This window comes from Camelus ferus, chromosome 8 (assembly GCF_009834535.1).
Source record: "Camelus ferus isolate YT-003-E chromosome 8, BCGSAC_Cfer_1.0, whole genome shotgun sequence".
Taxonomy (NCBI): domain Eukaryota; kingdom Metazoa; phylum Chordata; class Mammalia; order Artiodactyla; family Camelidae; genus Camelus; species Camelus ferus.
Window position 1 is genome coordinate 54,844,964 of NC_045703.1, and position 27,124 is coordinate 54,872,087.

General features: G+C 38.7%; 1 protein-coding gene across 4 annotated transcripts in view; it reads left to right on the forward strand.

Annotated features, from left to right (window-relative positions):
* The window catches only part of AIG1 (androgen induced 1), a 220,254-nt gene that overhangs the window by 40,917 nt on the left and 152,213 nt on the right, over positions 1-27,124 (forward strand). For all 4 annotated transcript variants that reach the window (XR_004322038.1, XM_032485051.1, XM_032485056.1 and 1 more), the window contains one exon: positions 16,683-16,838. Coding sequence is in view for 3 of the 4 variants with exons in the window: in XM_032485051.1 (XP_032340942.1) it covers positions 16,683-16,838 (156 nt within the window). In the remaining variant the exon portion in view is untranslated. The remainder of the gene's footprint in view (positions 1-16,682; positions 16,839-27,124) is intronic.

Here is a 27,124-nt window from a genome sequence, read left to right on the forward strand (position 1 = left end):
ACAACAAATCCCAGCCCTCATGGAGATCAGAGTCCAGTGGGAGAAAGGGGGGGATATAAAAAATGTTTCTTGTGCAGGAGAAGAAAGGCAGTGGAGAGAGCTAAGGAGTGCCATCAGGGAGGAGGGGCTTTAATTTTACAGAGAACTGCAGGGACGGCCTCACTACAAGCTAATGTTTGAGTGAAGAAAGTGAAGGAGTGATTCAAGGAATCAGCAAGTAGAGAGGCTCCAAATGGGAGACCAGTGGGACTGGAGCAGGGAGGGTGAGGGAGAAAGCGGCAGGAGACAGGGAAGAGCCTTGTGGGACATATTGTTAGAGACTTTGACTTCTGAGGGGGAGGGTATAGCTCAGTGGTAGAGTGCTTATGCTGCATGAGATCCTGGTTTCTATCCCCAGTACCTCATCATAAATAAACAAACAAACCTAATTACCTTTCCCTCCAAAAAACAGCAACAACAACAGAGGCATTGACTTTGACACATGAGATAGGATGCTCTTGAAAGAGTCTGACCTGAGTGACATGATCTGACTTTTAACAGCCTCATTCTGGCTGCTGCAGAGAAGAGTAGAAAAACAAGGCAGTCAGATGGGAGGCTTTTCAACAATCTAGGTGAGAGTTGATAGCGACAGGGACTGTGGAGGGAGTGGTCGAAGTGGTACAGAGTGTCAGATTCTGGAGATGATTTTTCTCAAGTAGAGCCATCAGGATTTGCTAACGAACTGCATCAGCAGAGCTTGGGGGATGCGTTACTATCAAGTCAGAGTTGCCATCCGTGGGGATGAGGCTGACTGTGGGAGAAGCAGATTTGTCAGGAAAGGAGTGCAATTTTAGACCTGTTACATTTGAGATGCCTACGTGAAACATTCAAATGAGGATGTTGAATAGATAGTTGGAATTCAAGGGAGAGGTCTGGGCTAGAGATGTAAATGTGGATAGGAGTCGTTATCACAGAGCAGGTATTCAAAGGCAGGAGACTGGATCAGATCACCTGGGCAAGCACCTGGGAAAGAGAAGAGCGCTGGGGTATCCCAGAGTGTGGAGGGTTCAAACTTAGAGAGGACCCAGCCCAGAGACAGAGAAGGAGTAGTCAGTGGGACTCGTAGAACAACCCACGTAAAAGCACATGGCATGCGGTAAACTCCCATATAGACAGCATCATACTACTGTAACACACTTCTGTAAACATGCAGGATATCATGATTTTTTGGTGCAAAATTTGGGGTCTATTTCATGTGTAGCCTTTCCCCTGTTCACTGTGGTCACCATGAAAAACATTTTTTTTTTTTTTAGCTCAATGATGTCCTCAGGACCTGAAAGATTTAAAGACTTTTCCTCCCAGGGATTGATTCAGGCACAAAGACGATCTGAGCATCGCTGGCGCTGGTTAGGTGCGGCCACATGCAGAATGTTTCACAGTAATGCTCAGGCAGAAATAGTCATCTCAGCCTCAAATTTACTACCTAAAAACACACTGATTTCGGAAAAATGCCAAAGGAATCTAGGTCCACAAAGGTTATAATATTATTGAAACAGATATATACATTATTTACAATATGCTTTCAACATTAAGGTAAGACAGACCTGTTGATTGGACTTAAGACAGGGGCCAGTTTTTCTACGATTTTTTTAAAGACACCTTCCAAAAAATGTTTTTTGTAAGCTGGCTTTTGTCATCGTGTATCGGTAGAGAGCTTTTTCACAGGTTGACCATATATATTCAATTTACAGAAATTAGTTTAATAGCTTGACACATTATGCTAAGTGAAGTAAGCCAGTCACAGAAGGACAAATACTGCGTGAATCCACTGATGTAAGGTATCTAAACTAATCAAACTCAAAGGACAGAGAGTAGGATGGTGGTTGCTAGGGGTTGGGGAGAGGGGATGAGGAGCTGCTAATTAACGAGTGTAAAGTCTCAGTTATGTAAAGTGAATAAATTCTAGAGGCCTGTTTTACGACATTGTGCCTATAGTTAATAATACTGCATGGTGCACTTAAAATTTGATAGGAGGGTAGATCTCATGTTAAATGTTCCTACTACAATAAAATAAAAACAAAAAATTTAAAAAAGAAATTAATTTAGTGGCCAAACCCCAAGATCTATCATTTATGTTGCCTTATGATTGGTAGTGTTACGAAGTAACTGAATCATAATATCCTATTAAGAGTTTTACAACAAAGAGGGAATCGAAAGACCTAAATAAAAACATTGCTAAAGCCATTTATAAGTGGAGCTTCTAGACACTGTTCCTAAGAAAGAATTTCCATACTACTCTTGCATACTACTTTCTCATCACTTAGTAGCAGATTTCTAAGATCATGTCTGGGAGCATTCTGGCTACCAGAGGGGCCTAGATTTTTGACCATATGTGCTCAATTTAAATAACAAACACATCATAAACTTTGCAACATGTATCTTTAAACCAAAGGCTTTTGAAGGCTAAGCAATTTAAAACTGTGGAATAATTTTCATAATATGTTGCCCTTTCAAAAGGTATTCATCTATAGGGCAATACTAGAGTTAAGTGGCATTTACTTCTGAGCATGGATAACAAACACTAGTTCAGAAGTGCAGAGGCAGCTTGTACTGATCATAACAGACGCATGCTACGGATGCAAGAGAATGGCCCTGAAGCATTAGGCTTCCTAAAGTCCCAGAGGCAAGGTAGCCTTTACAGATCTCTAAGATGGAGAGAAAAATGGTTATGTGCTTGCAGTAACCCATAAGCACTTTGGACTTAGCTGTCTAAGTGACTTAGCTGTCTAAGTGACTTGTCCGTTCTTACTTCAGTGTCCGGGATCCGGGGCTTCTACCTGGGTAAAGATTCTTGGACAGAGGCAGTCACCCCTGTCTGTGAATGCTGCTCAGTGCACCAATTGGTGTGGTTCACACAGTGACAGCACAACAAGGGAAAATAAGGTCACCAAAGAGAAAGATCTTTCTGATTCTGCATTTGGGGAGATTTCACTCAGGATACTTTGATGTCACAAAAGAAGGCTGGGCTTTGTCTATTGCAGGCTCAGTATCAGTAATGGATTTCTTTTTTTAATCACTGAGGTAGATGCTGTATAAACTACATATAAGTATCCTCATGGACAGTCTGTAAATTTAACATAATTTGATGAACACCTCTAGGTAATATTTTCAGTTTAGTTCTAGCATCTGGTGTCAGTCGTGATAGAAAACATGGGTAGATCAGCTCTTACTTGCCCTGCATAGTCTCACCTACGTGATGTCTTCCAGCATTTACCAGTTTGAAACATCAAACCTCAGCTGCTGCATTCTGATCAAGAGAGTTGACTGTAGGTTGAACATTCATGTAATATGAAAAAAAAAAATATATATATATATATATGTATATTTTCAGAATGTGTAAGCATATTACAACTTTATGTTTGCAATGGACTGAATCTTTGTATCTCCCTCCTCAAATTCACATATTGAAATCTTAACTCTCAAGGTGATGGCATTAGGAGGTGGCATTGTTGGGACATGATTAGGTCATGATAGTAGAGCCCTAGTGGATGGGATTAGTGCCCTAATGAAAGAGACCCCACAGAGTTCTCCTGACCCTTCTGCCATGTAACGACACAAAAGAAAAGACAGTCATCTGTGAACCAGAAACTGGGTCTTCCCAGACACCAAATCTGCCAGCACCTTGGTCTTGGACTTCCCAGCCTCCAGGACCAGAAGAAATAAACTTGATAGTTTATAAGCCACCCAGTGTATGGTATTTCTATTATGCAGCCCAAACAGACTAAGACAACAGTACATAAAGCTTTTCTCCCAAAGATCAGTTTAGCTTATCCTCCTTTCCCTCAGTTTCCCTCGCTCCTTCCCTCCCTTCTTCCTTCTTTACCTACCAAAATTGCCATAAAAATATCACTATTAGTTATTTGGAGAAGCTATTAAAACCATTTTTTTAGCATCCACTCCAGTGTGGTCAGCAACCAGGTCTCCCTCACTGGCAAGTGGTGTATATGTCCTACCTCTTAGAAACCATAGAGAAGCATTTGATATTTCTACTGTTAAAACCTTGTGGTAATCATTTCAAATAATGTTATTATTAATGATTGTGATTTTAGAAAGCTACTCAAAAAAATCTTATTTGGCATCACTTAGAAATTTGTGAACAGTTTTTTTTTTGTTTGTTTTGGGTTTTTTTGTTTGGTTGGTTGGTTTTTGTTTTGTTTTACTAAATTTAGTAGACTATACCCTGGACAAGACAGTTTTTCATAAAGTTGCTTTTCCTAGCTCTCTATAAAATCTGGTATTAAGTTTAGGATGCTTTCTGTCATCAAGTGTAGTACACTTCCTGACATCTAACCAACAACAGATTTACTTTCATTTATTTGTTATTCTGGTGAGGAAGCTGTTTCTAGTTTTCAAAATTAATGTACCTTATGAAGCAACATAAAATATATATCTTCTGTTTTCTGAGGCTTTAGAACTCTTAGATGTTTCTTTTTGAATTTATATTTTTAATTTATTTTGATTTCTTAGTGAGTAGTATTGAATTAGGATCTCTCAGGAGACATTTCCAGATAAATACAGTCTTTAGAAGAAGAAATGTATATTTTTATTAATACCTGTTGGAACATCAGAAGATTTTGGATTTTCCTTCCTTATTCCATCCACAATAAAAGTGATGAGAATACCTTTACCCCTTTATTGGGGATATTTATTTTTTAATTGTTCTGTCCATATACAACCTTAGTTATTGATTCTTTTTTTTTTTTTTTTTTTTTTGCTATTTATTAGCTTTTAAACACACTCTTTGTATGTTTATGAGAACAGAAATGTGGTGAGGTCAAAAGAAGATGCATTACTTTAACAAAACTGAAAGGAAAAATGCCATTGTTTATATTTCTATTGATGCAAGACACTCAGTAACTATTCATTGTTTTATAAACATGTATTTTATATTGATATATTTAATTGATAGGTTTCTAAAAGATCTCTGATTTTTTTAAGAACCTATGCTTCTTGTATTTTGGTTCCATTTTTTTAAACTTTTTTTTTTTTGACCCAGAAATTTACAATAACATAATTATCACATAAAATTCACTCCTTGCGGTATTTTTTTTCTCCTCAACTCCACTGACTTTTATCCCAGCCACCCAGGAGCTTCCTGCCAGGTCACCCCTGGATCTCGTGGTCGTTGAGAACATCTCAACCTCTAGCTCATTTTTCCACTGCAGTCTCCCATCATTCAATTTTTTCGCTCCCACCAGATCTGTGACCACCTCCTCCCCACCCCCAGAAAAAACCTCATGCTCCGTCACTCTCTGGATGTTTTTCTCTAACCACGCTAAACCTCCTGAAAACCTCACTGCCCTCACCCCCATTAGGTCCCTTTGCCCGCCCTGTGTCTGGGGCGCTGAGCATGACTGGAAACAAATGCAGGTACCCGCTGTGTTTGGAAAGCTCGCTGGGCACCTCTCTGCTTTTATGAAAGACCTACATTAGTACCTGTTTTCACGAAAAGCAGGAAACGCAAAAACAGTGTTCAGCATTTGTTTCGCGGTGAGTTGTTACACATGCCCCTGAGCAGTGGGGGGCCCCCCCGCCCAGCTCCTTCCCCAGGGCTCCTGGCAGCATTGCACTCAAGCCGCCATGGCTTTGAACTGTGTCTGCGAGCTTCTGTGCTTTCTGTCACTTTTGTGCATCTGTTAGCAAGATATGTCCTCAGGTAATTGCTTCCTCACTTTACCCTTTTTGGCTCATGAAAGGTTTTCTAGGAACGCGCTACTTTCTGAGAGCTGGAAAACCTGTAAGACAACACTGCAGAAAAACATCCCTGCCATCCCCTTCTCTACAGGGCCCTCAGCATTTCCTGGCCATCCTTCCACCAGCCCCACATCAGGTCCCCTCCCTCTCCACTCAGCTGCCTTTGCCATGATCATTAATTCTGTAATTAGTAAATGTATACTAATACAGCCCAGATGTGGTGCTAACCTCTAGGGATACAGTATCTAATTAAAACCAAACCTTGACCTCATTTACCTACAAGAGAGTCAGGCATTTATAAAGTAGTAACATTAATGATGATTTCATTACACTTGAATCAAGCAGTGAAACACACAAAGTAAAAGGTGTCCTGAAACGCGTACTGGGGTAGGGCGGCTTTAACTTGGCTCCTGGTAGAATTTTATTGTTATTATTGTCTTCCCCTTATAGTTTTATCATATGTGCATCCCTGGAATGATGTGGATTCTTTTTTTCATTTCTTTTAGATCTTTATTTAAATAGTGTGGTACTTTTTCAGTCTTCTGAGACTTGCTTTTATTGTTCAATGTTATGCTTATACAACCATCCTTGTTGATATATGTAACTCTAGGTATCTTTTCACTGCTGTATATTATTCTTTAAATACCTCTATTTATCTGTGCACATTTGGGTTGTTTTCTATTTTTTTTTGTTATTATAAACAATTCAGATATAAACAGGAAAGGTGTGGTTAAGAAGATAGGTTAAGTTTCAACATACATACAAAATTTAGTTTTGGCCTTTCACTTCAACCCTCTCTAACACAAGTAACACATGTTAATAGCAAGAATAACTTGTTTCTTAATAGAAACTTAAGGTTATAACTTTGTTGAGAAAGTAATGGTCATATTTACGTTGTTACCTAAATAATTGAGAACTTGACTGTATTTCTTAGTTTCCTGATGTAATAAATAACGGTACCACTTCTAACTTTAAAAAAAAAAATCATACTAATCTAAAGGACAGAAGCATATACCTAAAACTCCATTCTCATCCCAAGCTATATTCTCTAGATTCTGGGAGACACATGAGCCCATTCTTAGGTATAGACATCCTCAACTTCACTGGATGATGCCATATGCAAAGTAATTGAACCAAAATATATTCTCACTTAGTTATCAGACTTTTCTGTATCATTAATGAAATGATAAAATGTCTTAGGGGCCTTAATTTTTTTCTGAGACTTTACTTTGTCACTTAAGTTGGTTGGTGACAGGACTCTTCCAGCTCTTGCTTCATAACTTCTCAAACTATAAGAACTCTGGGATTTTATAAATACTCTTATTCTTTAGGTAAAATATTGTGGAGTCATGATTAAACTAGTGGAGAATAGAAATGAAAAGAATGGTTCATCTTCTGCCTTTTGGGCTCTGCACCAGTAAACTTCAGAGTGATATATTAAACAAATTAATGTGGCAGAACAATGGCCAGTTTGAGTTAAAAATAGAAAATACTGTCTGATAGGGAGTGATACCAAGCCCCATCCAGAAGCTTCAGGCTGGCAGACTCTGTTTCTGAAGACAGAAGCCATCACCTAGAAACAGGGAACTGCCTTCTTAACTGTTCTAACTGTTCAGTTCCCTGCCAAGTGTTTATCAACGGTTACGCATAGTCTTTATGTAGACTCACTGTTAGACCAAAATCAATAGATTTATACATATTTAAAATAGAAACATCTATGGACAGGCACCATGTCTTTCTAAGTGGCTTTATTATTACACCTTCACCTGCAGGGGTGAATGCTCTTAGTACACATAGTTTAGTTTGTTATATGCAGCTTGTGCGTGGGTTATGTATGATTATCTGATTCTGTATCATCTAATCAGTTAAGATCTGATCTGGTCTTATTTCAGGTCAAGGTCTTTTTTATTTAGGTTTCAGACTTAATCTAGCTCTTTAACTAATGATTTTGTTTGGCACTTAAGTCATCTTGTGCTGCAGTCAGTTGTTACCACAAGTAAAATTTTAGTCGGATAAAATAGATCTTACAGTGTTAGAAAGTTTAATGCAACTTCAGGACAGATTTGTGTTATTAAAGGTACAACATCTTTTTTCTTCAGTAATTGTTCATCACTGTTCGCATTTAGCAAATGCAGATTCCACTAAGTTAGAGGTTAGATACTTCCAAATACCTTGACATTTGCCACACAACGTCTAATCATTTAGTAGTCTGTGTTTCTGCATTGCTAAATTACTAAGTATTTTGTACATATTAGGTAATCAATAAATATTTGTTAAATAAAGCAATGGTGTGTTTAATTCAGTGTTCGAAAGGACTCATGCTCATATTAACAGTTGAAAAATCTTTAAGCCTATAAAAGTTTTGAGTAGCTTCTAATGTCTGTGAAGCGCTGTGTGAACACCCGAGGGGAATTTTCTGTCATTATTTGCAGATTAGAATGGAACCTCTGGAAAAGTCCCTGCAGTGCTCTTCTGGGGATGTTGCTGGAACGTGGCGTGATGCACCCACTACTTTGTGAAGCACATCCAATGCCTTCTTTAGATGACTGTTCTCCTTGCTGCTTATGTATTGAAAGCTAGTGTGTGATATAACGAATTTTGTGGACAAGCTTTCCTTTCCGAAGCTGCTCATCTAAGTGGGTTATTTCTGACTGAAAAGCTTATTTTTCTTTCTGTCTGTCTGAATGGATTGCTTGCCAGGGTGACTTATGGCCTACTTCATCGATTTGCAGTAATGAGATAAAGCCATATGAGGTAAATGTCTGTGTTCAGGGGCAAGGATTCTAAATCACATTCTGAAAACCACGGGCTTGATGATGCAATGAGTCCATCTCCTCAAAAATGTTTGTGGTGAAGATTCCTTGAAAATGCTTGGGCTTAAAGCACATCACTTAAATGGCAGATTTAGAAAAATAAGTTGCAATCATTAGAGTGAGAGAACCATATTGGCTTGTTCAGGCTAACTCTCTCCAAGGGTAGTAGCGGGAAGTTCACCAGGCAGTGCATCTGATGGGCATATCTCAGTGGATGAAGGAGGCGGAGAGAGCCTGTGGGACTTTTAAATGCATTGATTTCTCTACAGAGTAGCATTCTAACACGGAGCTGATCACGGCTTCCATGGAACTGATACACCCCATACTGCAGAACTGCACAGGTGATCAGATGTCTCAGACAAAGGGCACTAGAAGCAAATGCAAAGGAATCCTTGCAGAAGTCATTCATCTGATTTCATACTGAGCCATGGTCACTTGGTGCCAAAATGCTTTTGGTATTCACTCTAGATCTTGATAATAAGAAGGAGTTACACACTATTAAAAAGCAAGACATTTGTGGAATGGATGAGGAGTCCCTTGCTGTCTGTGTTTTACGGTGCTGCTGTTTTGTAGCTCTTGTATACTTTCAACGTGGTATTTAACTCCTTCAGTCAAATCCACTCTTCATTGGACACATGTATTGCCATGGGTTGGTTTGGGGCAAGAACCACCTTGAAAGTTTTATGAACTGAAAACAAAAGAGCTTTTTATGCTATATAGTGCCACAATATATGACTCTGTGATATACAGGAAGGCCTCCAGATGTGTTACCCTCCTGCATAGGAGAAAATTACACACAGAGACACAGCACACACCAGGTATGTTGAATAGGCATGCATTATCTGTCTGTCCGTCTATCTATCTCTATCTATTTGCTTAAAAATAAGCAAAATCTTCATAACAAACATTGTGGTATGCTTTATGTTAACCCCATGAAAGTGCAGTGTAATCAAAATGCAGTATGTGATAGATGCAAGTCATTGGAAATCTTACTCCCAAAGATCAAGACAACTGTACTTTGGTCTTTTAAAATTCATATAAATGATGATTCCAGTTATTACTTAATGTGCTGCTTTTCCTATTTCAGTGCGTTGTTGGTTCTTGCCTGAGTTTGGTCAACTGGGCAGAAATTAGCAACTACAGTAATGACATAACTTGGTATCTATACTGTAGTTTTGGTGCAGTTACTTCTAATTAAGGATATTGAAGATGACCAAGTGAAATGAAATAAAACTCATCTGGATAAACTATATCACATATGGGAATACATGTTAGAAGTCAAATGAATTTGCCCTCTAGTACAAACAGAATTGTAATAGTTTAGTGCATTCCAGAGAAAAAGGGAAAATAATGTTAAGTTAATTTAATGAAAACCACTCATGTGTAAAAAGGATAAAGATATGAATGGAATTTGGGTACATTTCCATACTTGTGGAAATGAATCCTAAACCTAAAATGACTCAGTAAATAAGCTGTGATTTCCAGACAGGCAGAATTGAGGGGGTGGAAAGATGATGCAGAAAGAATTAAACAGTAGAGAACATTCTAGAGGAACAAATGCTAGAATGACTCCAAAAACATCCTGGAATTTTTTTTTTTCATTCTGATAAATTTCTATTTATATTTCTTGGAGAGATATGGTACATTTGACCACTTCATTTCTATCCGTAATACAAAATAATAAGAGCAACCAACCTGCTAAGAACTCAAAGCCAGATGGTGTATATGTGTGCCATGCTGAGTTGATGGTTTGGAAATGCCAGCCCTGCAGAATGGCTGGAGCCAAATAATGCTTCAAGGTAATCCTACTTAAGAGTCAGTTGTGCATCTCTGTGTGACTTTTACATTCTTAATGTAATAAATTTTAAGTTGCTGTGGACAACATGGTACATATAGGCAACAGAGCGAAATGTCCCTAATGTGATTTGTTAGCTGTCAGCTCAAATCAAATTTTAATAAAGTAGCAGAAATCTGGAATGGTTTAACAAAATGCTTCTTAAATAAGCAAATAACCAAAAGTCAATCCATGCTTCTCCACAGGGAATGGTGGACTGTTCCATAATTTTTAGGGATTATGTTTTGAGGATTAGCCAGTGTGAATTAAAAAAAAAAAAAAAAGAAGAACAGCTAACAAAACCCAACAATTCCCCCTCTGTCTCCTGATGTTTGGAAATTAGGAGAAGATTGTTTTGTGGTGCTTCCTTTCCTTGGCCTCTCCATGCTTGCTTTGGGGAAGTCTTCCACAGCAGTTCAGGCGTGGCGGCCATACCGTAGTCACAAGCAGGGGAGAACCAGTGGAAAGATCTACAGAGAGTGACAGGGTAGCCACCGGTAATAGTGAGGGGACTGCTGTGTTAGATGACACCAGTGGATAAGAAGACGAATCAGCTTAGAGACATATCAGACTTCATAAAGCCCATAAAGCTAATAGTCTTCTAAATTTGGCAAAATGTTTAGACTATTGCATTTATATTTGCAGAACATCTTTTGTTTTTCTCTTCTAGAATGTGAGTCTGTTTCTCCCCTTTCATTTGCATTTTAAATCTTCATAAAAGCGTTTGTTTCCCAATAATCAGCAAATCATTTATTTATTTAACAAACATTTACTGAGAAATTTAAGCCCTTGTTAAATCAATTTTCACTTCCTCTATTTTGCAGCTCAGCTTACTAGGTACTACAGATTTAAGATCACTGTGCCTTCTTAGTGAACTGACCCCTTTATCATTACGACATGTTCTTCATTTTTGGTAATATAGCTTATTTTGAAACCTATTTTTTGATATTAATACAGCTATTCCTTATGACTAGTGTTGATATACATTTACTTTTAGCAAATCATATCATTATACTCGAAGTGCTGTTTGTTTTTTAAATGCAGTCTGTCAATCTCTGCCTTTTAATTGGAGAGTTTAAATCCATTTGTATTTAATGTATTTATACATATTGTTGGATTAAAGTCTGATATCTTATTGTTTTCTCTGTCTCATCTCTTCTCTGTTCTTTTTTCCCCAATTTCTGACTTCTTTTGGATTACGTTGATATTGTTAGTATTCCAACTTCCAGTATTGGTTTATTAGCTGTGATAGATAGAATTTCTAAAGTGGCCTCCAAAGACGTCCCAGTCTAATCCTGGGAACCTGTGAATGAATGAGCTATAACTCTGATAATACCATGATATCTAGCACAGTTGACCTTAGGAAAGAGACATTATCCATGTGGACCTGATCTTATCACATGAGGCCTTAAAAGCAAAAAGCTTTTTCAGGCTGATGGCAGAAGAGGAAAGCAGAGGAGAGAGAGAGATCTGAAGCATGACGAGTATTTGATATTCTGTTGTTGGATTTGAATGTGGTGGAGGCCATTGTACGAGGATTGGCGAGCAGACACAGGAGCTGAGAGTGACCCTGGCCAACAGTGAGCAAGGGAACATGAACCTCAGTCTTAGAGTCTAAAAGGACTGGACTCTACCAACAGTTACAATGAACTTGACAGTGGATTCTTTCCTTAAGCCTGAAGATAAGAACCCTGCTTGGCCAACACCATGATTTTGGTGTTGTGGTACCCTGAGCATAGACACCAGACCAACCCACCTGGACTTCTGACCTAAAAAACTGTGAACTATTAAATTGACGCTTTAAGCTACAAAGTTTGTGATATTTGTTTTGTCGCACAAACAACCAATATGTTAGCTAAAGATCTCTATTTTATTCTTTTAATGGTTGCTCTAGGATTTACAATATACGTCTTTAACTTATCACTGTTTACTGACAAACATTATGCCACTTTATATATAACTAAGAATGCAATAGTGTATGCCTTTCATTCCTTCCTTTTTGTCCTTTGTGCTATTGTTGTCATAATTTTATTTCTAAATATGTTTAAAATCTCATAATATATTATGTTTTTGCTTCAGTCAATTATATTTAAAAAATAAATAAATTATAAGATAAATCTTTTATATTTCTCTACATATTTACTATGTTGGCATTGCCATTGCTTTATATAGATTTAGATATATTTGATATGATAGTGTCCATTTCTTTCACTTTTTTTTTGCAGTGAAAGCTTATTGACGGTGACTTCTCTCAGCTTCTGTTTGTCTGAGAAAGTCTTTCACCCTAGACAGTTTTCCCTCCTTAAAGAACTTTAAGTTTATCATTTCATATATTCTGGCTTGTGTTATTTTACACAAGAAGTTTGAGATATTTTTCATCTTTACTTTTCTGTATATGTTGTCTTTTTCCTCTAGTGGCTTTTAAGACTTCCTCTTTATCACAGATTTTAAGCATTTGATTGCACATGCCTGTTGTTGTTTTCTTTGCATGTACTCCACTGTTTAGCTTCTTGAATCTGTGGGTTTATAATTTTCAAGAAATTTGGAAAAACTTCAGCCATTATTTTTTTAAATACTCTTTCTACATAACAGCCTGCTCCTTTAGGATAATAACACACACATATTAGTCTGTTTGACACCTTCTCACAGTTCACTGAGATTCTATTAATTTTTAAAATCTTTTTTTTTCCTCTGATGCATTTTAGATAGTTAATATTGCTGTGTGTTCAGTTTTTTTAAACATTTTTTTATTGAGTTATAGTCATTTTACAATGTTGTGTCAAATTCCAGTGTAGAGCACAATTTTTCAGTTATACATGAACATACATATATTCATTGTCACTTTTCTTTTTCGCTGTGAGCTCAGTTTTTTAATCTTTTCTTCTGTAGTATCTAATCCAGTATTATTCCTACCCAGTGACTTTTTAATTTCAGGTAATGTCTTTTTAATTTTTAAATGTTCAGTTTTGTTCTTTAAATTTTCTTTCAAATTATTTTTATTTAACTTCTTGACTTTATTTAATTTAATTGTTTAATGTTCTTGTCTGCTAATTCCAATATTACTATATGTTTTTATTGAATGCATTTTCTCTTGGTTAAGAATTTTCTGCTTCTTGGCATGTCTGGTAATTCTTGGTTATTTGTTGGGTATTGTTGAATGTGTAGATTTTATCTTCCTTTAAAGAATATAGAATTTTGTACATTAGTTACTCACAGATCAACTTGATTTTTTTGAGGCTTGTTTTTAAGTATTTTTAGGTTTGATCTAGAGTAGCCTATATTTCAGGACTATTTTAGCACCACTGTTTAGTATGAAGAATCTTGGGTCTCTCCTGAATGCCTGTTGTAGTCAACAAGGCATCTCTGTTTGATTGGTCAGAACTTGAATACCTGTTCATTCTGTGAGAGCTCTCAGAATTTATTTAACCTTCAGCTTGTTTTAGGTAGACTTCTCAAAAGATCCTTAGTGACACTCACCCCTGTATAATCTCTTCCCATTGGGTTTTGGAATATCCTATGAATATGATCATTCCTGTGATTATATTACTTTATATGGAAAATTAGAATTATCCAATGTGGGCCTGACCTCATCAGGTGAACCCTTTAAAAAAAGAGATTTCTCTGGCTGATTGCAGAGGAAAATTCCAATACATGAAGTTGATTTATATATTTAGTACAAATATCTAGTTGTTTATGCTGGGAAGGCAAATCTGGTACTAGTTACTTGATCATGGGATTTTAAAATTCACTTAATTTTATATAATTCGGAGCTCACTAAATCCTGCTATTATTAGATGATCTTTAAGACTATGGAAAACTGAGTTGGAAGGAAAGGAATTAAAAGAGATTAGTCAACTATATCCCCAAAGTATGAAAACTGCTCTTTTTTACCTTTTGTTTTTCAGTTATTTGGAAATATTTCAGATTAATGAAATATAAATAGAATACTGTAATAAACTTCTATATACCCAATAATCAACTTAAGAAATAAAATATTGATATGGTTGAGGCCTTTGTGTCCTTCTCTCAATTTCATACTCCTTGTAGAGATACCTGAATTTAGTGTTATTAATTCCATGTTTCTTCACATTTTACTTCATATATGTGCATCCTTAACTTTATCTCTACATTTTTTGAAATTTGTTTTAATAATGTTAATATGCAGCATTTAGGGGGTTTCCTTTTTTGTTTGTCTACTGTTTTGTTGTGAGAATGAAAAACTGATGTGTGCTTAGAATTCCATTGTATTAATACAGCATGATTTATTTATCTACTCAACCATTAAGAGACATTTAGATTGTGTCGAATTTTTTGAATCAATGAATGCTGAAATTAACTTTCTTTCATGTGTATGTGACTTTACAGTGAAGTCACTAGATAATAGAGTATATGAATCTTTAAATTACTAGATATTGCCAGTTCTTCATCACAGTGGTTTTCCCAGTTTGCACTCCCACTGTAAGGATTCTGATTATTCTCCATCCTTATAACTCTTGGTATTGTCAGAATTAAATTAAGAATAGTTGTATAAAAGAGAAATTCTACCTCATCGTGATCTAAATTTGTCTTTCCCTGGTTATTGATCAGGTGGGACACCTTTTAATATATTCACTGCCAGATTGTAATGGAGATTACTGTTCCCCAATATGGCCACTACAGTTTCTCAGACCTCATCAGGTTGACATAAAAATCTAACGTCTAAAGTCATAAGATGTGCTATGGAAATTTTTCCCAAGTATGAAATTATTCCTTGCCTCACTTAAATTATTTCTGGTCATCACAGCATGATACTTGCCAACACTCTAATTGTACCATGCTCAGTTATGGCAGTCTTAGCTTCTCTCTCTCTGGTTTTTCTGGTTATAGAAAAAACAAGAAACCTTAAGTCACTGAAGCCAAAATTTATGAGGAAGAATGGAACATTCCTCTAGCTGACTGGCTAATAATAGCAGAATTTGGTGAGTTCCAAAGAGCCTGGTGTATTGTGTATAAAAATACTGCAGGATTTTTGTTTGTTTGACTAAGCCTGGTGATGGAATCTCCTTTACTGGGAATGTTCAAAGTGCCTCAGATAATAGTTTGAACAGAATGATTAATCTGACTGTGTCGGTGCTTTGCTGAGGGATGGATCCATATAATTTTGAAGGTTCTTCCTCCCTTTGTTCTGTGCCTCAGTGAGGAACCCATCCACTGAGCTTTCACAGATTAGTTCCACTGCCAAGATCGAAATTTACCAAAAAATTTATTTTGCTGTATTTTCTAAATGGATAATGAGTAAAATTGTGTCTTTTTACAAATACATCATTAGCAAATTATTTCTTGTAAAATAAACCAGAACAATTCTCCCAAATCTATTCTTGGGGCTTAATGGCTATGACTTTGAGCCCAGGGAATATGTTTTCTGCCCTTTCCATAATTTGAATTATCATTTGCCAAGCTGTATTACGGTATGCTGCATGCCTCCACGTGTAGCCTGAATCATCAATACTTTTACCCCTACTTTAGGAATTTCACAAATAATTGCGTTCTAGTGTTTCAGTATTCTCTCTGTGTGATAGTCCAAGTAAACGTAGCTGATGTAAGTAATTCAATTTGTAATTGATTTGGGAATGTACAAGTGGTTGTTGTACTTTTCGGGGGAAGATGCTGTGGGTATCTAAGTTTACATTACATTGGAAAGATTTTATTTCATAAAGACTGAAAACCTGAGAAGGAGGTCATTTGGTCAAGTTTGACAACAGAAAATTGCTCCGTTTCAGTCTTGATTATTACATTCAGCTGATTTCTCTATGACTCACAGGCTAGAAGCTTTCTACCACTTCCTTCAGTAGAAAAAAATTTTAAATCTAAGAGATGAAATCATAGGAAGGTTTCTTCACATTTAGACTAAATTGTCTCGTTTATTATTGATCTTTTTCTGATCTTTTTCTTTGCACGTCTTAGATGCTTCTAGATGCACTAGTCAATAGAACTAAACCACAGATGTGATGTTTTAAAATAATGGACATGTCATTCTGAGAATTGGTGCAGCTTTTCTGTTGGACATGTTGTGTCCATGCATGTTTTGCATTTGTCTTTAGGTGAGCAAGAATGGAAGTAGAGCTTGTAAGATGGATTTTCTCACCTATGATGGCAAGTTGTAAATATCTTACTCTGTTTTTATTTGCAGTGTCAGCTCTTTAAATGTGCATCTAATTCTCTCTTACCCTGTGTCGTGTGGCAAAGATGTAGCTTACGTACTGCCCTACAGCTTGGGTCTCTTTTGATCTTATGGACTAATGCCACCCGTTGTCTCCTTCCAGGTTATCCAAGCTGTCTTTTTTGGCATCTGTGTGCTGACCGATCTTTCCAGTCTTCTGACTAGAGGAAGTGGGAACCAAGAACAAGAGAGGCAGCTCAAGAAGCTCATCTCTCTCCGGGACTGGATGCTGGCTGTCTTGGCCTTCCCTGTTGGGGTTGTGAGTATGACGTAGAATACATTTAACCACAAGAGAAACTTGGATCTTATTTCAGACTTCTAAGAGGGAAAAAAGAGCTCGTTATAGGTTTCTGTACTGGGGCTGACATAACAAAGCGCCACAGGCTGCGTGGCTTAAACAACAGAAATTTATTTCCTCCCAGTTCTGGAGGCTGGAAGTCTGAGATTGAGGTGTCCACAGGCTTGATTTCTTCTGAGGCCAGTCTCCTTGATTTGTCAGAGGCTTCCTTCTTGTGTCTTCACGTGCTTTTTTTTTTCCCTCTGCATGTGTCCCTGTCCCAGTCTCCCCTTCTTATAAGGACACTACTCATACTGGATCAGGGCCCCTCCATGATCTCACTTAATCTTAATTGCCTCATTAAAGACCCTGCCTCCAAATACAGTCACATTCTGAGACACTAGGAGTTAGAGCTTCAATGTATGAAGTGTAGGGGGACAAAGTTCAACCCATAACAGCTTCTTAACCAGCCCTAACTTACAATGTATGTTCTGTGGGGCTATGACTGTTCTAGTATTATTAAATTTGGGAGAGGAAGTCAGTATCAGCTCATACTTCTTCCCTCACCCAAAGGAGCCATTAGCTAATATCACTTAAGTAAATGCTGCTTAATGTTTGGATCTATTTTGGCTTCATTGATTTTCATTGTTTGCAGTTAGATTCCCTCCACAGCTTAACTTCCTTCACAGATCTGTTAATCACCCAACGTCTGTAGGGAAACCATGTTTCTTTAAAGGGCCATGGCCCCGTGAGATTCTATAGTGTCTACCCTGTGTATAGCCAGAAGGATGAGCAAGCTCTTGTCAATTATGAGAAGAAGTAAGAGTGTGTTACCCAATTCAAATTCAGAACTTTCATTGACCAGCTGATTTCTGGGGAGAACAGAAGCCCGTGTACCACATCCAGGGTCCTCTGTAGGCAGAGTCAGAGGCTGTTTTTTTAAATCCTTCCAATGGCTCTTGTTCGTATTTGCCAGATTTATACCTGGCAGAAGCCTCTTGATGCTTATTTTAAGACGATTTAGTGGGCACCCAGACTATCACTGAATTGCTTTTTCTATATATCGAATCATGTTTTCTTGGATGAAACAGCCCTTAGCTCTTGACATCGACACAAGGGGAGCAGTGTCATCTGGCCACACTTCTCTGCTCATTCCCTCATCCTTATCTTCTGGAAACCTAAATGAGTGCTTAGATTGAAGCCATCTAACAAATCTCTCAAATTCTGTTGCTTAACATCACAGTCAGTTGCTTTACATATTGTTTAATATTTCTTTCTTTGGATTTGCCTTTCAAAATTCAAACACTTTTTATTAGCGTAATCACCTAAGAGAAAATTTTCATTGGCATAAACTGCAAAGACCTATACTTTCCATGTGAAAGAATTATCTAGAAAATCCAAATCTGTATATTTTTTGTTTCTTTCTACCGGCTACTCCCTTGGAATTACCATAGGCATGTCATTGCCCCTGGAAGTCTTCCTTGGCTAGAAGGAAAACAATAGTAACACAATACAAAAGTAAATAGAAATACAATATTAACGGATTTTCTCTTTGCTCCGCCTCCCCTTCTGTTATGTGGTGTCAGATTGCGTCTCTAAGGGCTTAAGTTATATGTCTTGCCACTCTCATCAAAGGCTCATTGCATATGCCCTTTAGACATCCATGGCATTACTTTGGCCAGAAACTTTCTGCACCTGCTTGAGACTTGAGATATTTGTCCACCTTCAACATCCTTCCTAAATTTAGTCTGTGTTTGCTTCATGATTTGTAAAAAGAACAGGCGTCTTTTTGTTTGCTTGTTTGATTACATCTGATGTTTTCCTTCATGTTTCACTAGTGTTGTCATCTTATCTGTATTTTGAAAGAGAGGAGAGAAGTAATAATACCTTTGATTTCACCTTCACCCCCTTTTAAACCGGAAGTCCTAATAGCGTATGTTCATTACGTAACGTATTCACTGCATACATTGCATAATGTATGCACCTCCCCTCATCCCCTCACTGATGAGCTTCACAGAAGAATTCAAAGAATAAATAATAAATCAGAGATGTGCAGTTTCACCGATTCCTTTAACTCTTACTTTTTTCTTGCCCACTGACATTTTATAGTCAATATTTATGTTTTTCATAACCTTCTCTGTTATTATGAGTCATTTTCCCTTTTATAGTAACTAGCCTTTTATTTTTTCTGAATTTGTTGGAACCTCTCTCTCTCCCCCACCCTCTCTTTTCTTTCCTGCTCTTTTTCTTTTTCCGTCTATCTCTTTAATATTAGGACGAATCCCAGCCAATAATCTCCTTACATGGTCCACTGTTTCTTACTCTGTCATTTGATGTTTTGTATCCGTTTTCCTGATTTGTCCCTCTACTCCACAGAAATTCTTTCTGAGGCAAAAAACTGATAAATACCTTCTTCCTAGACCCCATTAATTTGATTGTGAAGTCATATTTACTGGGGATATGGATTTGGCTGTTTCTAATCATTTTAACCCAAAGTATTTGTTCATTAAAATACGGAGTTTTTTGATTTTTTGCCTGTCTTTCCCCAAGGTTATTTCTCAGCTTTCCTTTCTGGTGAGCCCTAGTCTGTGCTGCAACTTCTCGGGTCCCCGTCTCTTCTGCCTCCCGCATCTCTCCCAGCTGCTCGGTAGGGTCTGGAATTCCACGGTAGTTTCATCACTTAAGATCTCCTTCCTTGTTAAAATGTGAACTCTTCCTGAAGCAACGCCACTAGGAATCACTTGAAAAGATGTCCTCCTTATTCTTCCTGTGGCTCCCGGCCTGGGAGGGAGGTGCCCGGCCCAAAGAATGTGCCCAGGACCTGTAGGCATCTGTAGGGTAAAAGCGCCTATCATGTGCGCAAATGGTGAGTTATCCCATTTGTAATTAAACACCTCATACCATGTTGGTTGACACAGTCTAAATCCTAAAGGGCAGACCCCAGCGGTCTCCCTGTGCCCAGAGAGCCTGGGGCGTGGTTCGAGCTTTCTTTCCTAGGAAGGTGCAGAGGCCCCACATAGAAGCCTGCACTTGGTCCCCAGAGGCCTCCAGGCTCCGACTGCCCACCAGGTGACTGCCAACCTCCCAGAGGACTTCTATTCCCTTTCCTCCTGGCTCCCTTGGCCCCACGCCTTTTGTTTGTGACCCACAAGTTTGCTGGCGAAAGCAATGTTATTTTTGCTTCCTGATGCAGGGCAAAAAGGCCACAGGCATAAAAAGAGGGCAGGATGGCAGCTGAATGTCTCACCTCTGCTCACATTTTCCCAAAGACACCTCTTAGTCCCGAGCTTTTCCTCGTACTCCCATGATCTCTCTCTCTCACCTCAGCTGCGACTCTGGCAACAAGAAAGGCCCGGGTAGCTTCTCTAGGATTTGCATTTTCTCCAATAATGAAGTTAATTGAGAGACGGCAGTAATGGCTTTATGTGGGCGAGAAGCACTAACTATGATTTTGTGACCCATGGACCTGATGCATCGACTTCATGGACTCTCTCTCAAGGATATATAAAAATAATGAAACATTCCAATCCAAGATAATTGGGGTAAAGCTTTGTTTCAGCATAACCTTGAGGGAATCAGGCAGGGTTGCTTGAGTGAACATAGCATGTATCATCCTGATTTGTGTAGATTCCCATAAATGCAAAGCTGGCCTTGATTAGTAACGCTAATGGCCGGAAACCGCCACCACTCCCAAAGCCTTGCAGCTCATTTTGCAGGGATAACCCCTGGGAGGCTCTTCTTACCATGTGCAGTTCATTTCTGAACCCTGTCACCCTTTTAAAGAAGCATTACAAATAATTCTATGACATTATGTGGTCTGGAAACACTGAAGTTTATTAGGAGCAATCAAACCAAGAATGTCTTTTGTCTCCTGTGAGTTTGTTGACTTTCATGCTGGCAGATACTCTTCTAGTTAAGAGAATAGGCTAAGTCTTCCAACCGAAAAGAGAAAGAAAGAGGAAGAGTAGCAAGAAGCAAAATAATGAATATGATGAGTATGAAATTGCTTCCTTCAAAAATCCGATGTGTCTCCAATTGCTATCCAAAGCATCCCGTTTAATGACAAAGAACAATCATACACTTTCAATTAATTCAAGACTAGGCACCCCGTCCCGTTCATCCACGTGGTATGTTGCGCAGAATCAAGTCTCACCGCCTCCCAGGTACACCCTTGTCCCAGGAGTCACTCGGGTTACTCTAGACTAGATGCTGGGTTCCTGCTTAACTAACCTTGACTGATGGGTGAAGATGAGGATGTCCCTCTCTCAGTAAAAAGGGAGTGGGTCCAAGAAGGCCTTGGAAATTTGGACCAGTTCTAACCTAGGACAGGATCCAGGGTATCTTGAGTTTGCCTGTGCCAGGATGAGCTTCTCTAGAATTTGAGCTCTTTGTCTGAGTTTAGTCTCAAAGCCATTTGTTAAGTAACCATTTCAGGTGTTATAATCATGTTCTTGTAAAGACTTCGTGAAGATTTTTCTTGTAACAACCTAGTCTAGAACCCTTTAAAATTCATTTTTGCTTGTGGTGGGTCTGTACCGTACCTGCTTCCGTAAGGAAACATGGAAAATGGAATTTGAAATTTCAAATACACACTCAAAGAAAAAGTATCTAGCAATTATTTTCAAGAAGTGGTTCTTCAGAGCCTTCATTTATTGACATACTAGCTCACTCTAAGACATCTTTCAGAAAAACTTTGTGATGAGTGTAAGTTTAGATCATCATACATACCTCTGCAATTTAAAAAACCATTTTCATTTCTGATTTTTAAATGAAGAGATTCACTTAAGTGGAAAGCAAATTTATCAATTAATATTAGTTACTTATATTAATGTCTGTTAATGTAACACAAAGGAATGGAATTTGGTTCTATTTGAAACTGTAAATAAAAGCAAATGCCTTTCCTTCTGTTTTGATATTAAGGGGAAATGCAGGATGTAATACATTTAATATCTGCTGATCCTCTCTTTATTAAATTTTTGCTCAGGTACCTAAAATCAAATTCTTTTCTATTTTCTTTAAGCCTTCATTGATGTTTTAAGTTCTTCAAATGCCCTTTTCCTTTCTCTTCACCTTTGAAGTTAAAAATATAATATCTGCTAGGTCATATTTTATGGTTAAACCCAGTTCATTTGGGGTTGAGTCAATCATAGACTTGCCCCCTGCACTGAAATGAGTGATACTTGAGTTGCCTATGAGGGAAAGTTCAGAGGTGAGGATTCATTCCAGATCGATAAGCAAAAAGAGCCTTTTCCTCCTGTAACAGGAGAGATGCTCAAAAGATTGTGAATCTCTAACCTAGGTGAATAGTCTTACAGTCACTTTTTTGATAGCCCTCTCCAAAGACCAAGGACATAATATGACTAGACAGATGCACCTGATAGGGAACCAAGTTGCTTCCCAAACATCTTCTATATTCTTCTCTCCTAAGTGAAAACCAAGGATTTTCTGCCTAGGTGACCTATTTAATGTGTACACATTCATGCCAGCACAGAGTGGTCAGCTTTCTCAATGCCTGCAAGGCAAATTTCTCTACACAAAAAAGAATCACACTTTAACAAAAATTTCCTTGTAAGTGCCCACTTTTAATCACACTACAACGAAAACCACACATTTGTATCCAGAATATTCAAAGGACAGAAGTTCTAGTCAAGTCAATAGTTATTTGCAAGTACATGGAGCTCACTCAGTAGCAAGTACTGAGTGCTAGCAGCCAAGATAGTGGTGACGAAGAATTGGTCTTGTCCTTCAAGGGTCTCACAGTCTAGAGAAGGTGACTTTATAAGCTGTATCAACCAGTAAATTAAAAGAAGACATGATGAGTATGACAATACAAACAGGTACAGAAGTTGCCCACAAGAGGAAGGGATTTCAGTGAGTGGGTCCTGGAAGACTTCCCAGAAATGCTGATATCTGAGCTCTGGTTTGAAGAATGACTGAAAACTGATTGGATGCATACGTTAGTGATGCTTTCAGCTGCAAGTAACAGAATACCCCCAGGTATTCACCTGGCTCACTCTTTCTCTTCATTCAAGTCTCTGCTCAAATTATTCCACCTCAGAAAAGCATCCATGAATAATCTTTTTAAACTAGCCTCCTGTCATTGTCTATCCCCTTAACTCACTTTATATTCTCCATCATGATTACTGCACACTGAATGTTTATTCTTTTCTTTATGATGTATGTCGCCTCTGACTTGGTACGTGCCCTGTGAGATTAGGGAGTTTATGTATTTGATTTACTGCTGTAACCCAAGCATCAGGAGCAATGTCTAAATAATTCAGTATTTGTTGAGTGAATATCCAATCAACTATGGCTTAAGCAATAAAGATATTTAATATCTCATAAACAAAAAGCCTGTAAGCTGATATTTTCAGGATAATATTGCTCAGCATTATCCTTCGAGGCTCATGCATTTTTTGTTTTCCACCTTTTTACCTCCAAAGTGTTGGCTTTTTGTCTTTGGAATTTCTACCCACAATCTTGCAACCCACAAGAGATAAACCACCAGACTGAATCACAGCCTTTGCAATCATGTTCAAGGCAGGGAGAGGAAGAAGCTCTTAAGGGAGCTTTCCCTAAGGGTATGTCTCTTCATCATACAAATGAACCTTTCCCAGAAGCTCCATCAGCCGACTTCCCCAAGGTCTCATTGGTTAGGACCATCCCATGGCTAGGACCAGCTGCAGGGAATGCTGGGAAAGCAAGTAGGAGAAGAAAGGAATGAGGTTACCATAAGGGCTTAAACTAATCACGATCTATCCTTATGGGCTGGGCATGTTGCTGCCCAAAGAAAATCAGTAGTTTCAAGAAATAGGATAAGTAACAAATTTGGGGAATAATAATTAAATGTGAAGTAAGGGAAAACTAATATGATTTTAGGTAATGTACTGTTTATGTTGATATGAAAAATAGATACTGTAGAACTGATGAGACTAATCCTAGACATTTTCTATCTTAGCCATGAAAGGCATATTTTTTTTCATTCATTTTCTGCCAGTGCCATTTGTTGGTGCATTCTGAGCAGTATTACCACAAACCACCTAAATCTGACATTTGAAGTCCTTCTCAAAGAAAATCACATGCATTACACAATAGACTTAATGGCTTATCTTCAATTTCTGAAACTCCATACGAAATTTGTCAGAGGTAGTCCTGCTTTAGCCCAGCAACTCAGATGTGCAGACACTGGGGTCAATGAGTAAAATCTTCCATTAATAATAGCCCCCTAGAAATTGTGGAGAATTACTGTGTCCTGTGTATCCTCTCACAGAGTTCCCATTCTCTCTGGGCAAAGAGGCCACAAAAACATCTCAGGAAATGAAGCTACCATCTTTCCATATTTATATCCATAAGTAAGTTATATACTTTGAAATAGGTGATGGAGAAAAGGTAAAACTGGCCTTTAATAATGTTAGTAATGTGATGCATATTCTAAAGTAGATATGATTCCTGATCTCAAAGATATGACCGCCCCTCAGCCCTTATTTGGGGGACCAGGAACAAGATGCAATATTAATTGTATTTGTTTTGTTCTGTTTCTTGTTTTTTTGAAGGGGAGGTAATTAGATTTATTTACTTATTTATTTTTAATGACGGTACTAGGGATTGAACCTAGGATCTCGTGCATGCTAAGCATACACTCTACCCCCTAGTTGTTGATTAAAAATAGAAAAGAGAAGAAAAGGGAAACACTATGCATTTTTCTTCTTCCTTCTCTATGTATTTCCCTCCCTCCCTATCTGTCTATTTTTGTCTCTCTCTCTCTTTCTTTCTTACTTTTCCTCCCTCATCTTTCTACTGCAACCAGCTCCTTCTTTGTAGGAAAAGGAACAACAATTCGCTGTGTGGGTGTTCCTGAAATTACTACAGTCCCTGTGGGCGTTTTGAGGTGACTCTTACCTGTTTTAGCTGGATCACAATGTGCTGTGTTAAATCAGCTGGTATCAAAAGGAACATGCCCCCCCGAGGAGGGAGCTAGTGGACTTTCCACCTACACAGAACATATTAACTTTGCGTTATACAGTTACCATGCTAATGATTTGCTTATTTTACCAAAAATAGCCAGTCCTGGATAGGACTTTCATTCATCATGCCTTTTGATAACTCTCCTAGGAACAAAAGTTGAGGCATAATTCAGGCTTTGGGGGTCATTCCTGGAGACACAGGCGGGAAGACGGGAAGACGAGGAGGTGGGAGATGGGAGGGGAGAGCGTGAGTGTAGCCACAGCCCACAGGGGGCCCTGCCAGCCCTGCCTCCCATCTCCTTAGTCCTCTGAAGCAACTTCTCCAAGAAGTTTCCTTCTTCAGAATGTCCCTTTATCCCATAGGTTAGCTCTGTGCTTCATTTACACGTTGGAACAAACATCCCAGGAGTTTGGGCTGTGGGGGCAGAAGTCAGGCAACATGAGGAACACGAAGGGGTAGGAGTCACCGAGGGAACAGCAGGAGCCCTTCCGTCCCAGTCTGCCTTCATGCTTCTCTGGGCTCCCTCTTGCTGGGTCCATTACTCCCCAAGGGGAGACTGGGGAGGGATGTGAAATAAGAAAGAATCCTGAGCATAAATTAGTGGTGTGCCCAGGTTGGAAGGCATGAATGGAGAAGGGTTTTCTGTGGCCATTTTTATACCCTCACCACTTAATGCTAAGGGGGCGCCCTCCCCTTTCAGTCATTTAAAAATCAACTACAGAATTAGAACGACTATCTTCCTACCAGCACGGATAACTAAGCAGAAAGAGCCTCAGTGCTCCCATGCACAGAAAATAATACGAACCTGCATGTGCCTGGGATTGCTGTCAAAATCAGCATTGAGTCAGCAAAGGAAAAGAGCCCCCGTAGATTCATTGACATGGTAACATCTTTGTCTGAATATTCAGAATTCTACTTGTACCCTCTTCCTTCCCCAACTACCATAGAGTCCTTAAAGAACACACCGCATACCCAGAAGCACTGGCTGTTGCCTTTCTTTTTTGCTTCCAGCCTGGGCACGAGCAGTTCTGTTCACACCTCCTGAGACTCCTGGCCGTCTTCCTTCCCATAGTGGCAAAACTCACCAGTAGCTCAAGAGCCTGAAAAGTCTATGAATGAGAGTGAGCCTCTACTACATGCTGCCGAGGCCCAGACCCTACACCAAGGCCTTTACTCTGGTTATTTATTTAATCCCCATGGCCCCCAAAGGCAGGACTTCCCATCATTCCCACTTCACGGAAGGTGCTTTTGTTGTACAGCTTGATGGACGGGGTTCCCATTTTACCGGTCACTGGCCAGGGGTCCACGACAGAGAAATAGTGCGACTTGGACTTGAACCCAAGCCCTCTCATAAAGGAGTGCTGGCTCCTCCAATACACTAAACTTTTTGAACGAAACTCAGCTTTGCTTGTCACCATTCACCCGGTAGACATTTTCAGCTACATTCATGAAGTCTAAGCAGACCACAATTTCTCATTTCGGGCAATGCATCAGAAATTTGAAAGAGACTTACACAGCATCTGGCTCAAAAGCCACTGTTTGTCTCTTTCCTCAGGGCTGTTAACAAAATCCTGTTCATTTGGGCTTATTGTTATTTCCCTTTGATACACTATTTCGTTGGCATCACAGAGCCAATGGTTTGTGCAGTTTTACAGGCCAGTTTATAAAGTACAAATTTTGGCAAGAAAGGAACATCTTCCTGCCTTGACTTCTTGTTGCAACAACTGGATACAGATTTAAGCCGTTATGTATTTCACCCAATATGCTTGTTTTTTTTTAATATGAAAATAAAGTTTTATCAATAGAATTAGCTACATTTTTTTTTAATGGATACTGAATGCATCCAGTATCATCTCTAAATCATCTCTAGGCTTCTAAGAAGGCGTAGTTCAGAGCTGTACAATTTCAAAAGAATATTTCTGGCAAGAAATGAGCCAGTACCTTCTGCGTGGGTATCCTAACAAATCAGTTGTGCCTACCCAGTGTAATATTTTATTAAGACTTCCTGAAAGTCAAGTCTGCTTTTCTTTTTAAATTTATAATTTATTACCACACCCCTCCCTCCCCATCTATTTTCGACAAGGATTTGAGGTGGTCTAAGTCAGATCAGTTTATCAAAGTGGTCCAGCCTCCTGGGCCTCCACATCGTTCAGCAAAGGCCGCCTGTAAATAATCTTGCCTGTTTGGTCGTGTCCTCTGTTATGTTGCAGGATACACAGAGAAACTTTCCCATGCACCATATCTTGAAATGTGAGGCAAGCCAGCAGAATGGGGAGAAACCTCCAATAGACCTTCTGGCAAAT